The sequence below is a fragment of the Leucoraja erinacea genome, chromosome 1 (assembly GCF_028641065.1).
Source record: "Leucoraja erinacea ecotype New England chromosome 1, Leri_hhj_1, whole genome shotgun sequence".
Lineage (NCBI taxonomy): Eukaryota > Metazoa > Chordata > Chondrichthyes > Rajiformes > Rajidae > Leucoraja > Leucoraja erinaceus.
This window is the reverse complement of record NC_073377.1, coordinates 50,611,431-50,625,074: the sequence shown is the minus strand read 5'-3', so window position 1 is coordinate 50,625,074 and position 13,644 is coordinate 50,611,431. Positions and strand designations below refer to the sequence as shown.

At 39.9% G+C, this 13,644-nt stretch overlaps 1 protein-coding gene across 8 annotated transcripts in view; it reads left to right on the top strand.

Moving 5' to 3' along the window:
* LOC129696554 (mesoderm induction early response protein 3-like) overlaps nucleotides 1–13,644 on the top strand; it is a 67,376-nt gene that overhangs the window by 38,053 nt on the left and 15,679 nt on the right. For all 8 annotated transcript variants that reach the window (XM_055634589.1, XM_055634580.1, XM_055634604.1 and 5 more), the window contains 4 exons: nucleotides 1,762–1,913; nucleotides 3,773–3,854; nucleotides 3,955–4,049; nucleotides 10,632–10,759. In XM_055634589.1, coding sequence (XP_055490564.1) covers nucleotides 1,762–1,913; nucleotides 3,773–3,854; nucleotides 3,955–4,049; nucleotides 10,632–10,759 — 457 coding nt within the window. The remainder of the gene's footprint in view (nucleotides 1–1,761; nucleotides 1,914–3,772; nucleotides 3,855–3,954; nucleotides 4,050–10,631; nucleotides 10,760–13,644) is intronic.

Here is a 13,644-nt window from a genome sequence, read left to right as displayed (position 1 = left end):
GAGGGGGGGGAGCAGAGGAGGTGGGAGGAAGGAAGGTCAGTGTTCCTCGGACAGCATCGCCCCGCTGCCTTGGCCGTCTCTATCCGCCACCAAGCCCCCCCTGCCTCCGCCAGCCAACAGCAAGGTGCGGGGCCGAGCGGTGCAGGTCAAAGATCCTATAGCTATAGGATCTTTGGTGCAGCTGCTTCAGATGGCGGAAGGAGGCCTCCCCCTCCCGGCCTCGGCGTATGAGAGGGTTTGTTTTGAAAGCGGTTATCACCGTTAGCTGATTTGCAAGCAGCGGCCGCTATCAGGGCGGGCGGGGTGCGGGAGGAGGAGGGGTGGAGCCTGTGTCGCGGCCGCTGTGCAGGGCCCGTCATTTGCTCCGACCCTTTGTCACCCCGCTACTAATATCTTTGCCCCGCACGACAGCCGTTGCCGACACGTAACGTCACGTTCCTTTTCTCCAGAGATGCTGCCTGACCCGCTGAGTTACTCCAGTTTTTTGTGTCTATCTTCGGTATAAACCAGTATCTGCATGTCCATGCTGGGAAAAATGACTCGGCGTTTAGGTTGCCCGGCGGCACTTTGGTGGTCATTGGCACCCGGGCAACCGCTAATTTTGAGCCCTGGGGTGAGGCAGCATCTATGGAGCGAAGGAATAGGTAACATTTCGGGTCGAGTCTGAAGAAGGGTCTTGACCCGAAACGTCACCTATTCCTTCGCTCCATAGATGCTGCCTCATCCGCTGAGTTTCTCCAGCATTTTTGTCTATCTGCCCCTTATTCTTAAACTGTGGTCCCTGGTTCTGGATTTCCCCCAACATCAAATATTTTTCCTGCATCTAGCCTGTCCAATCCTTTAGGGATTTTATATGTTTCTATAATATAATCCCTCTCATCCTTCTAAATTCCAGTGAATACAAGCCCAGTCAAACCATTCTTTCATCATATGTCAGTCCCGCCTTCCCGGGAATTAACTTGGTGAACCTGCGCTGCACTCCCTCAATAGCAATAATGTCCTTCCACAAATTAGGAAAACAAAATTGCACACAATACTCTAGGTGCAGTCTCATCGGGGCCCCGTACAACTGCAGTACGACCTTGCTCCTAAACTCAAATCCTCTCGCAATGAAGGCCAATGAAGCTTTCTTCACTGCCTGCTGTACCTGCATGCTTGCTTTCAGTGGCTGATGTACACCCAGGTCTTGTTACACCTCCCCTTTTCTTAATCTAACACCATTCAGATAATAATCTGTCTTCTTGTTCTTGTGACCAAAATGGATAACCTCACATTTATCCACATTATACTGCATCTGCCCACTCACCCAACCTATCCAAATCACCCTACAGCCTCATAGCATTCTCATCGCAGTTCACACGCCCATTCAGCTTTGTGTCATCTGCACACTTGGAGATTCACATTTAATTCCCTTGTCTAAATTGTTAATATATGGTGTAAATAACTGGGGTCCCAGCACCGAGCCTTGCGGCACCCCACAAATCATTGCCTGCGATTCTGAAAAGGACCCGTTAATTCTTAATCTTTGCTTCCTGTCGGCCAACCAGTTCTCTATTCATGTCAATGCCCGACTCCCAATACCATGCGCTCTAATTTTGCACACTAATAGTCTCTTGTGTGGGACCTTGTCAAAGGCTTTTTTTAGTCCAGATACACCACATTCACTGGCGCTCCCTTATCCATAAATTGTATGATGGAGCTGAATATATTCATGTTTCAATAAGAATCAGAAAGTTACTGTAACATGTATTTTATTTCTAGTTTATGAAAATGAGGACCAATTACTTTGGACTCCCCATTTGCTTCCTGAAAATACAATAAAGGAGTTCTTGCATGAAGCAGCTAAGAGATCTACAGACGAAAAAGGAGTTGGTGGTATACCTGAAGGTATCCATGTAAGAGACAATGAACAGGTGAATATGAGTGGTGTCATTTCATTAGAAATAGTTTTACTCACTTAAAATGTGGTTTAGGTCAAAGTGACCTGGCATTGTACCATTCCCAGCCAAATTGATACAGTGAGTCAAATGGGAGAGAAACTATTTGTCAAATAATTAAACATTGAAAGGTATGACATGGTTGGTTATTACATGAAAAATATGCAACAGTTAACATTTGGAGATTTATATATCCATTTTAAGATATAAATCTCCCCAGAAAGTGGTTCTTCATATCCACCAAGAGAAATTAAAGATCAGAGAGAAATGTGCCCAAAAAAACCTAATAGGCCTGACAATTGGTAAAGTTTCAGAATTCAGCAAAGAACCACCAATGGGTTGATTTTCTTTCTTACTTTAAAAAAAAAGCAAAGTACAATGTGTTGGGTTATGGGGAGAAGGCAGGAGAATGGGGTTGAGAGGAAAAGGTAGATCAGCCATGATTGAATGGCGGAGTAGACTTGATAGGCTGAATGGCATAATTCTGCTTCTGGAATTTATGAGTAATGTGGTGGAAAAAAAGACAGGTTATATAATTGAATAAGAAAAAGGAATGTACTATGTACTACAGAAAAATGTGACATCATCCACTTCGATAGTAAAATAGCAACACTTTTATTTTTAAAAGATTAAAAGGTGCTGGTGTTCTTGGGGTGTGTGTCTTTGTACATTAATCATCTTAGAGTGCTTTTATTTTCCTAATCCATTCCAGGATGATGTGCAACTCCTAATTACCAGTGTTTAATCCTGTGCTTGGGTGCTGTTTATGTAGAGTTTACATGTTCTTCCTCTGACAACGTGGATTTCCCCTTGCATCCCAAATAGGTTAATGGGCTTTATATACATTATGAATTTCATGAGCAAATGAGGATCAAACACTTTGAATGAATATAAGATAAGTTTTCTGTGTTTTTAACAATATTCACGGCAATTCATGGAGAACTTGTGACTGCCACTGCCGAGGAAAAACTAAAGCAAAATTATGGCTATTAAAGTCCTTTAATTTCTTTGCATATAAAGAATAGAATTAAAGTATATGATCAAGGTCCCAGCCTTGAGGCCAGGGAAGAAACACTAATGGCATGTACACATTATTGGAATTTTTTAAAAAAATGCGATCATCACAGTTGATAGATCTGGAAATTTGAGATGCAAGTAAAAATATTATGCAATCGATTGAGTTTTGGAATTGCATAGAACTATTTGAATGGGGTAGTTTCTCCCTCAATTACATGTGCGTACATAAGTAGTCACAGTGAAAGAAACTAGCTGACTGCTTTTACACGGAGTACATCTATGAAGGATATCTTTCTATCTAATATCTTTAAATTATTCTGTAGTTTTATGATAAATCTATTAATAATTTGACTAGTGCTTTTCTGTAAAGAAGTCTCAACAACACATTGTGTCTTAACTATAGTTTATTAACTGTTCACAAACACTACTGCTCTAGCTGTACGTGGTCTGTCACCGGAGCTAGAGAGAGAGAGCCAAGGGTGGGAGCATGCAATTATACACCTAATAGGGGGAGTGGTTAGAGGTGGTGAGGTCACTATGTTAAAGGCACATGCACTAGCCATCTACATTTTCCAAGTGTTGATCTTCCTCGAAAATAGACACAAAATGCTGGAGTAACTTCGGGTCGAGACCCTTCTTCAGACTTCACCCATTCCTTCCATCCAGAGATGCTGCCTGTCCTGCTCAGTTAATCCAGCATCTAACGTCGGTGTAAACCAGCATCTGTATATCCTTCCTACACATGTTGATTTTCCTTGGCTAGAATTGAAATTGTTTTATATTTAGATTTTAAACTATTTGTTTCATGCTCTCGACAGGCACTCTATGAACTTCTAAAATGTAACTACGTAGTTAAGGAAGCACTTGGAAATTATCACTCAAATGTAAAAATTGCACAAGGTAAGAATATTAATACAGTTTGAGCTTCAGAATGCTCTGGTTATAAACTTAAATGATTTTGGAAATGTTATTTGTAAATGTCAATATCCACTATCCACAGATGACCGGTCTGCTTGGACAGAAGAGGAATGTAGAAACTTTGAACTTGCCCTTCGACTTTATGGCAAAGATTTTTACCTAATACAAGCAAATAAGGCAAGAAACACGCATCCATTTTTATTGAACTGAATTTAATTTTAGAATAGATTTTGCCCATAAATCTCGTGACAAAATATTTTGGTTATATAAATTTGTTGGAATATAATTCTGTGATTTAATTTTTTTAACTGTTGTTGAACAAAACTGATTACATGATACCCAAATTAGCACCATCCAACTGATTTATTATGTTGCTCTTGGTTCCCCCACCCTGTGTGCTTTAGAAAAGAAGTACGCCGGGACTGTGTGCTGCTGTATCAGGAACTTGGCACAAATTCCACCACCTGTGGTGCCACTTTCAGCGAACTATGTACCTGCACTTCTAGATCCCTTTGCTCTATAACACGCCCCAGAACTCTACCATTCACTGAGAAGGTCCTACCCTGGTTTGGCTTTCCAAAATGCATTACCTCGTATTTATCTGCATTAAACTCCATTAACCATTCCACAGCCTGCTTGCCCAGTTGATTAAGATTCTGCTGTAATTTCTGATAATCATCTTCATTATTTATGATACCACATAATCACAGGCTAGTCTGAAAAGCACTCTTCCACATCACCTTCCTTCCATGAAGCTAATTATCTATCCAGTTGACCAGCTCTCCCTGGGTCCCATGTGATCTAACCTTCCAGCGCACCCAACCATGCAGATCCTTATCAAATGCATTGCTGAACTCCATATAGACAACATTTCCAGCTTTGCCTTTTTGGTTCCTTCTACAAAACACTCAGTCAGATTTGTAAGACACAATCTCTCATGTACAAAACCATGCTGACCATCACTAATCAGCCCCTGTCTATCCAAATGCATATATATCGTATCATTTAGAATTCTTTCTTGGTTGCCACAGATGTTATGCTCACTGGTCTATGGTTCCCGGGCTTTTCCTCGCAGCCCTTCTTGAATAGAGGCACAACATTAGCCACCCTCCAGTCTTTCAGCACTTCACTCTTGTCTGATGGTGATTCCTATATCTCAGCCTGGGCTCCTGCAATTTTTTCGCTAGCTTCCCACAGTCCCTTCAAATATATCTGTTCAGAACCTTAAAGAAAACTCTGGGCAAAGGAAAGCTGTGAAGGCATACAGAGAGGGAAAGACAGCAGTTTCCATCACATCCAAGAGGAGGCAGCAGTTAGTCATAACATGAGGCTGATGCTGCCAGTACCCAGGTAGACCCGCAGACACTTCTCTGGCCATGGTTTACTCCAGCCTTAACATGCAATCACTCCAAATCAAGCCAGAGGAAATTACTTGCCATGCTTAATTGTCATAAGAACTGAACCTTTTAGTGTTGATTCCATAAGCACTCTTGTTCTTGAGAGAATCCTACATGTTACTGTCCTATAATCCTAATGGCTGGGGGTCTGGTGCAGGGAGCAAGGATTTAGCTTTATAGTCCACAGGGATCTCTTCTGGGGTAGGGGTGACCAGTACAAAAGGGACGGGTTACACCTTAACTGGAGCGGGACCAAGGGGTCACAGTTTAAGGATAAGGGGGAAATCTTTTAGGACCGTTTTTCACACAGAGAGTGGTGAATCTCTGGAATTCTCTGCCACAGAAGGTAGTTGAGGCCAGTTCATTGGCTATATTTAAGAGGGAGTTAGATGTGGCCCTTGTGGCTAAAGGTATCAGGGGGTATGGAGAGAAGGCAGGTACAGGATATTGAGTTGGATGATCAGCCATGATCATATTGAATGGCGGTGCAGGCTCGAAGGGCCGAATGGCCTACTGCTGCACCTATTTTCTATGTTCTGGCAGGCAGGTTTGCTAGGGCTGCACGTGCGGTTTTAAACTAAATAGTGGGGGGGGAGGGATTGACAAATTGGGAGTAGAAAGATGGAGTTAAAGGGGAAGTGAGTACAGGAAAAGTTACAAAAGACTCCCAAATCGATGGGAAGGAAAGTTCGAGAAGGGATAAGAGAGTAAGGTCAGGGCCAATAGTGAGCGGTGTGAAAGGGGAGGTGAATACTGAAGTCACAGTGTTGTATATGAATCCGTGATGTATAAGAAAAAAAATGGACTAGCTTGAAGCTCAGTTAGAAATTGGCAAGTATGATGTTGTTGGAATTACAGAGACATGGCTGCAAGAGGGCCGGGGCTGGGAACTGAATATTCAAGGGTATATATACATCCTATCGAAAAGACAGACAGGTGGGCAGAGGGGGTGGGGTAGCTCTGTAGGTGAAGAATTACATTCAGTCCCTTGCAAGGGGTGACATTGAAACAGCGGATGTGCAGTCAGCATGGATAGAACTAAGGAATTGTATGGGCAAAAAGACCCTAATGGTACTTATCTACAGTCCCCCAAACAGTAGCCTGGATATAGGGTGTAAGTTGAATCGAGAGTTAAAATTGGCATGTTGTAAAGGTAATGCTACAGTTGTAATGGGAGATTTCAACATGCAGGTAGACAGGGAAAATCAGGTTGGTACTGGACCCCAAGAAAGGGAGTTTGTAGAGTGCCTTCGTGATAGATTCTTAGAGCAGCTTGTACTGGAGCCTACCAGGGAGAAGGCAATTCTGGATTTAGTGTTGTGTAATGAACCGGATTTGATAAGGGAACTTCAAGTTAAGGAGCCATTAGGAGGTAGTGACCATATTAAGCTTTAATCTACAATTTGAGAGGGAGAAGGGTAAATCAGAGATGTCAGTATTACAGTTGAACAAAGGGGACTATGAAGCCATGAGGAGCTGGCCAAAGTTGACTGGAAAGATATCCCAGCAGGGATGACAGTGGAACAACAATGGCAGATATTTCTGGGAATAATACAGAAGGTGCAGGATCAGATTGTTCCAAAGAGGAAGAAAGATTCCAAGGAGAGTGAGGGGCAACTGTGGCTGACATGGAGACTATAAACATAAAAAATAAGTACAACATAGCAAAGCTGAGCAGGAAACCAGAGGATTGGGTAACGTTTAAAGAGCAACTAAAAAGGCAATACGGGGAGAAAAGTTGAGGTACGAAGGTAAGCTAGCCAAGATTATAAAGGAGGATAGTAAAAGCTTCTTTTGGTATGCGAAGAGGGAAAAAATAGTTAAGAGCCTTGAAGACTGAAAAAGGTGAATTTATTATGGGGAACAAGGAAATGGCAGATGAGTTGAACAGGTACTTTGGAACCGTCTTCACTAAGGAGGACACAAACAATCTTCCTGATGTACCAGTGGCCAGAGGATCTGTGGTGACGGAGGAACTGAAGGAAATCAACATTAGGCAGGAAATGGTGTTGAGTAGACTGATGGGACTGATAAAAGGGAATTATAGACCAGTGAGCCTGACATCGGTGGTGGGGAAGATGCTGGAGTCAATCATAAAAGATGAAATAGTAGCACATTTGGATAGCAGTAACCAGATCGGTCCATGTCAGCATTGATTTACGAAGAGGAAATCATGCTTGACTAATCTTCTGGAATTTTTTGAGAATGTAATTAGGAAAATGGACAAGGGAGAGCCAGTGGATGTAGTGTACCTGGACTTTCAAAAAGCATTTGATAAGGTCCCACATAGGAGATTAGTGTGCAAAATTACGCCACATGGTATTGGGGGTAGAGTGCTGACATGGATCGAGAAGTGGTTGGCAGACAGGAAACAAAGAGTAGGGATTAACGGGTCCCTTTCAGAATGGCAGGCAGTGACTAGTGGGGTACCAGAAGGCTCAGTGCTGGGACCGCAGCTATTTACAATATACATCAATGATATAGATGAAGGGATTCAAAGCTACATTAGCAAATTTGCAGATGACACAAAGCTGGGTGGCAGTGTGAACTGTGAGGAGGATGCTATGAGAATGCAGGGTGACTTGGACAGGTAGGGTGTGGGCAGATGCATGGCAGATGCAGTTTAATGTGGATAAATGTGAGGTTATCCACTTTGGTAGCAAAACCAGGAAGGCAGATTATTATCTAAATGGTGTCAAGTTGGGAAAAGGGGAAGTGCAACTGGATCTGGGGGTCCTTGTTCATCAGTCAATGAAAGTAAGCATGCAGGAACAGCAGGCAGTGAAGAAAGCGAATGGCATGTTGGCCTTCATAACAAACGTAGTTGAGTATAGGAGCAAAGAGGTCCTTCTGCAGTTGTACAGGGCCCTAGTGAGACCACATCTGGAGTATTGTGTGCAATTTTGGTCCCCTAATTTGAGGAAGGACATTCTTGCTATTGAGGGAATGCAGCGTAGGTTTACAAGGTTAATTCTCGGGATGGCGGGACTGTCATATGCTGAGAGAATAGAGCGGCTGGGCTTGTACACTCTGGAGTTTAGAAGGATATCTAAACTTTCACACAGTTGTGAGTGTAGAATTCTCTGCCTCAGAGGGCGGTGGGGGCCAATTCTCTGGATACTTTCAAGAGAGAGCTAGACAGGACTCTTAAAGGTAGCGGAGTCGGGATATGGGGAGAAAGCAGGAATGGGGTACTGATTGCGGATGATCAGCCATGATCACATTGAATGGTGATGCTGGCTCGAAGGGCCGAATTGTCAATTGTCTATTACGTTTATGAGAACGTTTTTATCAAATTTTCATCGTTAGTGTCCAAATTTATCATTGGGTGATAACCCATCAAATGAAACATACTTGTTTCCTTTGAATTTTTTTTTTTTTTTTTTTTTTTTTTTTTTTTTTTTTTTTTTTTTTTTTAAATAGAAGTACGGTAAATTACAATTCTACACAACACATATATCTTGATACATTTTTTATACCGCTTCATTTTTTTTTTTTTTTTTTAGAGCTTTAAGAAAAAAAGTAGAAGTTAGGAAAGTAAAGAAAGTGCAAGAGAATCGTGCAGTGCGAGAGTGTAAGGAAAAGAAAGCCCCTTAGGAAAGAAGTTAGAGAAGGAAGTAAAGTGAGAAAATAGACCCTAGAAAGAAAAGAAGGAGAAAGTAGAAAAAATCGCTCTATTATAACATTAAACTCCGCAGAGAGGGGACTACCAACCAAGTCTGTTTTTGTTATTTTACCTCCCGTTACCAGGTCCTGATTCCGCTTATTTATATATTTGGTTTTTTTTTAGATTACTATTGCACCTCATACTTGTAATAGGTCCAGAAACATAGACCACGTCTTTTGAAATTGGTCTGCTTTACCTGCTAGGAGGAATCTCATCTCTTCCAGGTGTAATGTTTCAAACATATTTGATATCCACATTTTTATTGTTGGTGTCGGCGCATTTTTCCAGAATTTAAGTATAAGCTTTTTTCCCATTATTAGCCCGTAATTAAATAAATTCTTCTGAAACACGTTTAATTCAGGGTTATCTTCCGATATTCCGAAGATAATCCATTCTGGTTTTGGTACCAGTTTTATTTTGATCAATTTTGAAAAAATATCAAATATTTCATACCAGAATTTTTGGATTTTTGTACAAAAAACAAAAGAGTGCGCTATGGTAGCTTCTTGACATAGGCATTTATCACAGATTGGTGAAACATTAGGGAAGATTTTATTTAATTTAGTTTTTGAATAATATAATCTATGTAATGTTTTAAATTGGATGAGCGTATGCCGTACGTTGATCGAACATTTATGCACCTGTAGTAAATGATTATCCCAGGTCCCTTTTGAGATTTTTATAGCTAATTCTTGTTCCCAATCTTTTCTAATTCCATCTGTTGTGGGTATTTCTATGTTTAAAATGATGTTATATAAGTACGATATTAAATTAGCTGATTCCGCCTTGGTCTTCATTGCTTCATCCAATAAGTCGGAAGCCATATTATGATAGTCTTTTGTGTATTTTTTCAAATAATCACAGATTTGAAGATATTTAAAATATTGGTTATTTTTCAAATTATATTTCAGTTGTAGTTGTTGAAATGACAGTAAATTCCCTAATTCATACAGATCTTCGAGCGTTTTAATTCCCATTCTTTCCCATTGTATAAATGATTTGTCTATGATTGATGGTTTAAACGATGGATTATTGACTATTGGTATTAAAAGAGATAGGTTTCTTAATTTTAGAGTCTGTTTTATTTGTTTCCATGTTCTTATTGTGTTATTTGAATTTTAATGAACAATAGTTCAATGGTATTTGTCAATCGTACATGCACCTAGAAACTGTGAGATTCATTGTTTTGCATAATATACACTGCAACCACAAGAACAACCATGAAACCAAAAAGCAAAAATAAAACTACAGGTGATTAAAAATCTGAAATAAAAATTGAAAATACTGAAAGTACTCAGCAGGTCCAGCAGCATGTGTGGAGGGAGTTTCAAGTCGCAGAACTATAAACAGAACTAGAAGCAGTTAAAAAGTATATTTTAGTGAGGGATGGAGAGAACAAAAGGAACGACAGTGAGATTGTGGAGATCAAGAAAAAGGGGAGGACACACATGGGTCTGATTCCAACTGAAAAAGGGTGGGTAAGGCTTGTTGATCTCAGTTGATCTGTCCAGAAGTGATGAAAGTGGAAGATGTACCTCCTTGTTTCCCCATTTTAAGAGAAGCTGAGAAGTAGGAACCTAAGAATTTTAAACTTGGGGATTTTGTTTTGTTTAATATGCAGATGCCCCTAGAAATATACTTTATTAAGTACGTTCGTCTTTCACCTCCAATCAAGGTATTTGTTTCTATCTCTAGGTCGCGAATCGTTCTGTGGGGGAATGTGTGGCTTTCTATTATATGTGGAAAAAGTCCGAAAGATACGACTACTTTGCACAGCAAACTAGATTTGGGAAGAAGAGATACAATCTTCATCCTGGAGTTACGTAAGTAACTACAATAAGTGATTGGATTGCAGTATACAGGAAGCTCCTGATGAGAGAGTTGGCTAACTCGAGGAACTCGTTCATATGCATCTTGACAGTCCTGAAGCATCCTGACTATTTACGTTTTGCTAACATTTGTTTTCTGTTAAAGAATGGTAGAAAATCTTTGATCAAGCATTTGAAAGTCCCAATAGTTTCTGATTGTAACTTTTGAATTTCACGTTTCTTCATTCCCCAGATCAGTAATGAGAATGCTGGTAGCAACTTGCTGATTGAAAATTCCAGTTTAACCTACCTGTTATCAGGTTCTTTCCCCAACATTTAAAAAAAAAATTAAGGAACATCCATTTCTCTCTTGAATGTTCATTAATAAATCTCCTTCCAACATGTATTCAAACAATGCTTGAGAACATGATTTTTTTCCCCTCTAAGTCTGGTTCTTTTACCAATCACCTTAAATGTGTTGAATGGTTAAATCCTTTGGCTCTGTCATATTTCTACTTGACTTTCCCTGTGCAAAGGAAAATAATTGTAACAACTCCATTCTACCCACAAAAATGAAGGCCCTTAATCCTGGTGCCCTTGTGGTAAATTCCTTCGTACTCTACCTTGTAATTCTTCCTGTGGTACTCTAAATCGAACACATTTCGATTCAGTAGTTTACATTGGTTTCATGTAACTTCCTTTATTTGTGCTCAGCCCCTTTTAACAAAGCCAATAATCCCATTTGCCTTCTCAATTTATTTAGAATTTACGCTGTGCCTTTATTACTACACCCTGTTAAAGTTTAGCCATTCATATTGTCTCTTCACATTCATCCCAATCAAAAGAGAAACTGATCCATGGATTATATTTTACCAATCTCCCTACAAATTGCAATTATGTCTTGTATATCCAGGTCCTTAATACATATCATAAAGAGCAGCAGTCCCAGTATCAATCCCTGGGACACACAACTGTTACTCTCTCCCTTCTGAAGACAGCTTTTCTATCATTGTATTCCTCTGGACAGTTTCATATTCATGCTTACAAGGTACAAAGTATCAGACAAACAATTCTTTTATGAGAAGCTCAATAATTATTTTGAGTTATATCAACCAGCAGATTTATAAGCTTTAACAAATCCATGCTGTCTTTTATTCATAAACTTATTCATTGGTAAATATTGATTAATTTTTCCTCATATTATTTCAAGTTTTCACACCGGTGTCATTTGGCTGATTGGACAAGGATTTCCAAGTTTAACTTCTTAAAGTTGTGTAAAGTTTTCAATCCATGCACCATAGAATCCCCCCCCCCCCCCCCCCCCCACATCTAAGAAGAGTGACAAATTGGGGTACACCATCTATATTCTCTGCCATTCCTTCAGAAAAGTAGGAAGTATCTATGTCAGGCTTAATGTACACTAACTAATCCAATATGTAAACAATTGGAAAATAAATAAAGTGCTGTAGTAACATGGCAGGCCGGGCAGCATCTCTGGAGGACATGGAAGGTGATGTGGAAAGGGACGTTTTGGGATGCAGTTCCTTGTGTCAACCAGCATCTGCAGTTCCTTGCATCATCACGTCACCCATCCACGTCCTCCAGTAATACTGCCAATTGTTGGCAACCTTCCTTCCAATATTCAAGTTAGAACAATTTGGTGATGCAGCATTTTGTATTATTGTTAATAATATGGAATCAAAGTTTGTGAAGAGTCCAGATGAAGTGTCTCAACCAGAAACATCAACTACCCATTTCCTTCCACAGATGCTGAGTTCCTACAGCCGCCCTCATATCTTTGTCCCAGAGATTGTGTCCTTGGTGATGCATAGTGAAATATTTCAGAACTGTCATGCTGCTTCAGAAGCTACTGTTTATTCATATGTATTTAAGTTAGGATGTATTTTATGGGGGGGGGGGGGGGGGGGGGGGGGGGGGGGGAATGAATTGTATGTAACATCCTGGCAAATGTTGAAGCCCAATCATCATTTGCAAATTTTGCAAATGATGATTGGGCTTTTCTCCTAATCGTCGTTATTGATGAACTACTAGATATCAACTATGAATGTCCTTTTAAATAAGGTTAGTCATGAATGTTGAGCTACTCAATGCACTGAATGTCACAGCTGAAAGGTATTTACATGATTATTTGTGCATGTATTTTAAGAAGCTGCTTAAGCCAGGGTTTCATAAACTTTTCTACGTCAGGGTCCAAAAGCAATGATTCACTAACTTCCCAAACACCTTATTTTGACAATAATATGCACCTCATCTCTAGCTTTTTAACTTCATCCTCCAGTCTCTGCTGTCTCTCAATGATCTCCTTCACAATAATAATGTTTCATAATTCTACTGTGTCTGAGAACGTTAATTTTGGTCCCATTTGCTTATGTGACAGTCTGCAATGTGAGATCATGTAAAAGCCTCACTAAAGTCAATGTAGAGTACATTAAATAGACTCCCAACATCAATCTTCCATGTTACCTCCTCAACAAATTCAATTGTTGGTCGGACACAATCTGAACAAATTTATCCCAATTAAATCTATGCCTTTCAAAAAAATGGTGTAAACTTTTTAGAGTGAATTCCAATAATTTTCCAACCATCTAATTAAATATTAATTACTTAGTATATCCTTTTTTAAATAATGGTACAGTGTTAATGAAACTAATCTAAAAATATTTTTTTCTTTGCATTAACACGAGTACAAAATAAATACAAAACTTCCGAAAACTTCTACTTTCAGTTATTCTGAATTTTGTACTCCATTATGGAATTGATGTAATCTTAAATTTGTGCAGTCTACCCTCGTATTACAGACCTCTTTATAACGGATTTTGTTTTTTGCGGACGGAGCGTCCCACAGTCTCCTTGAGAACACAGGATGCTAATTACACTGC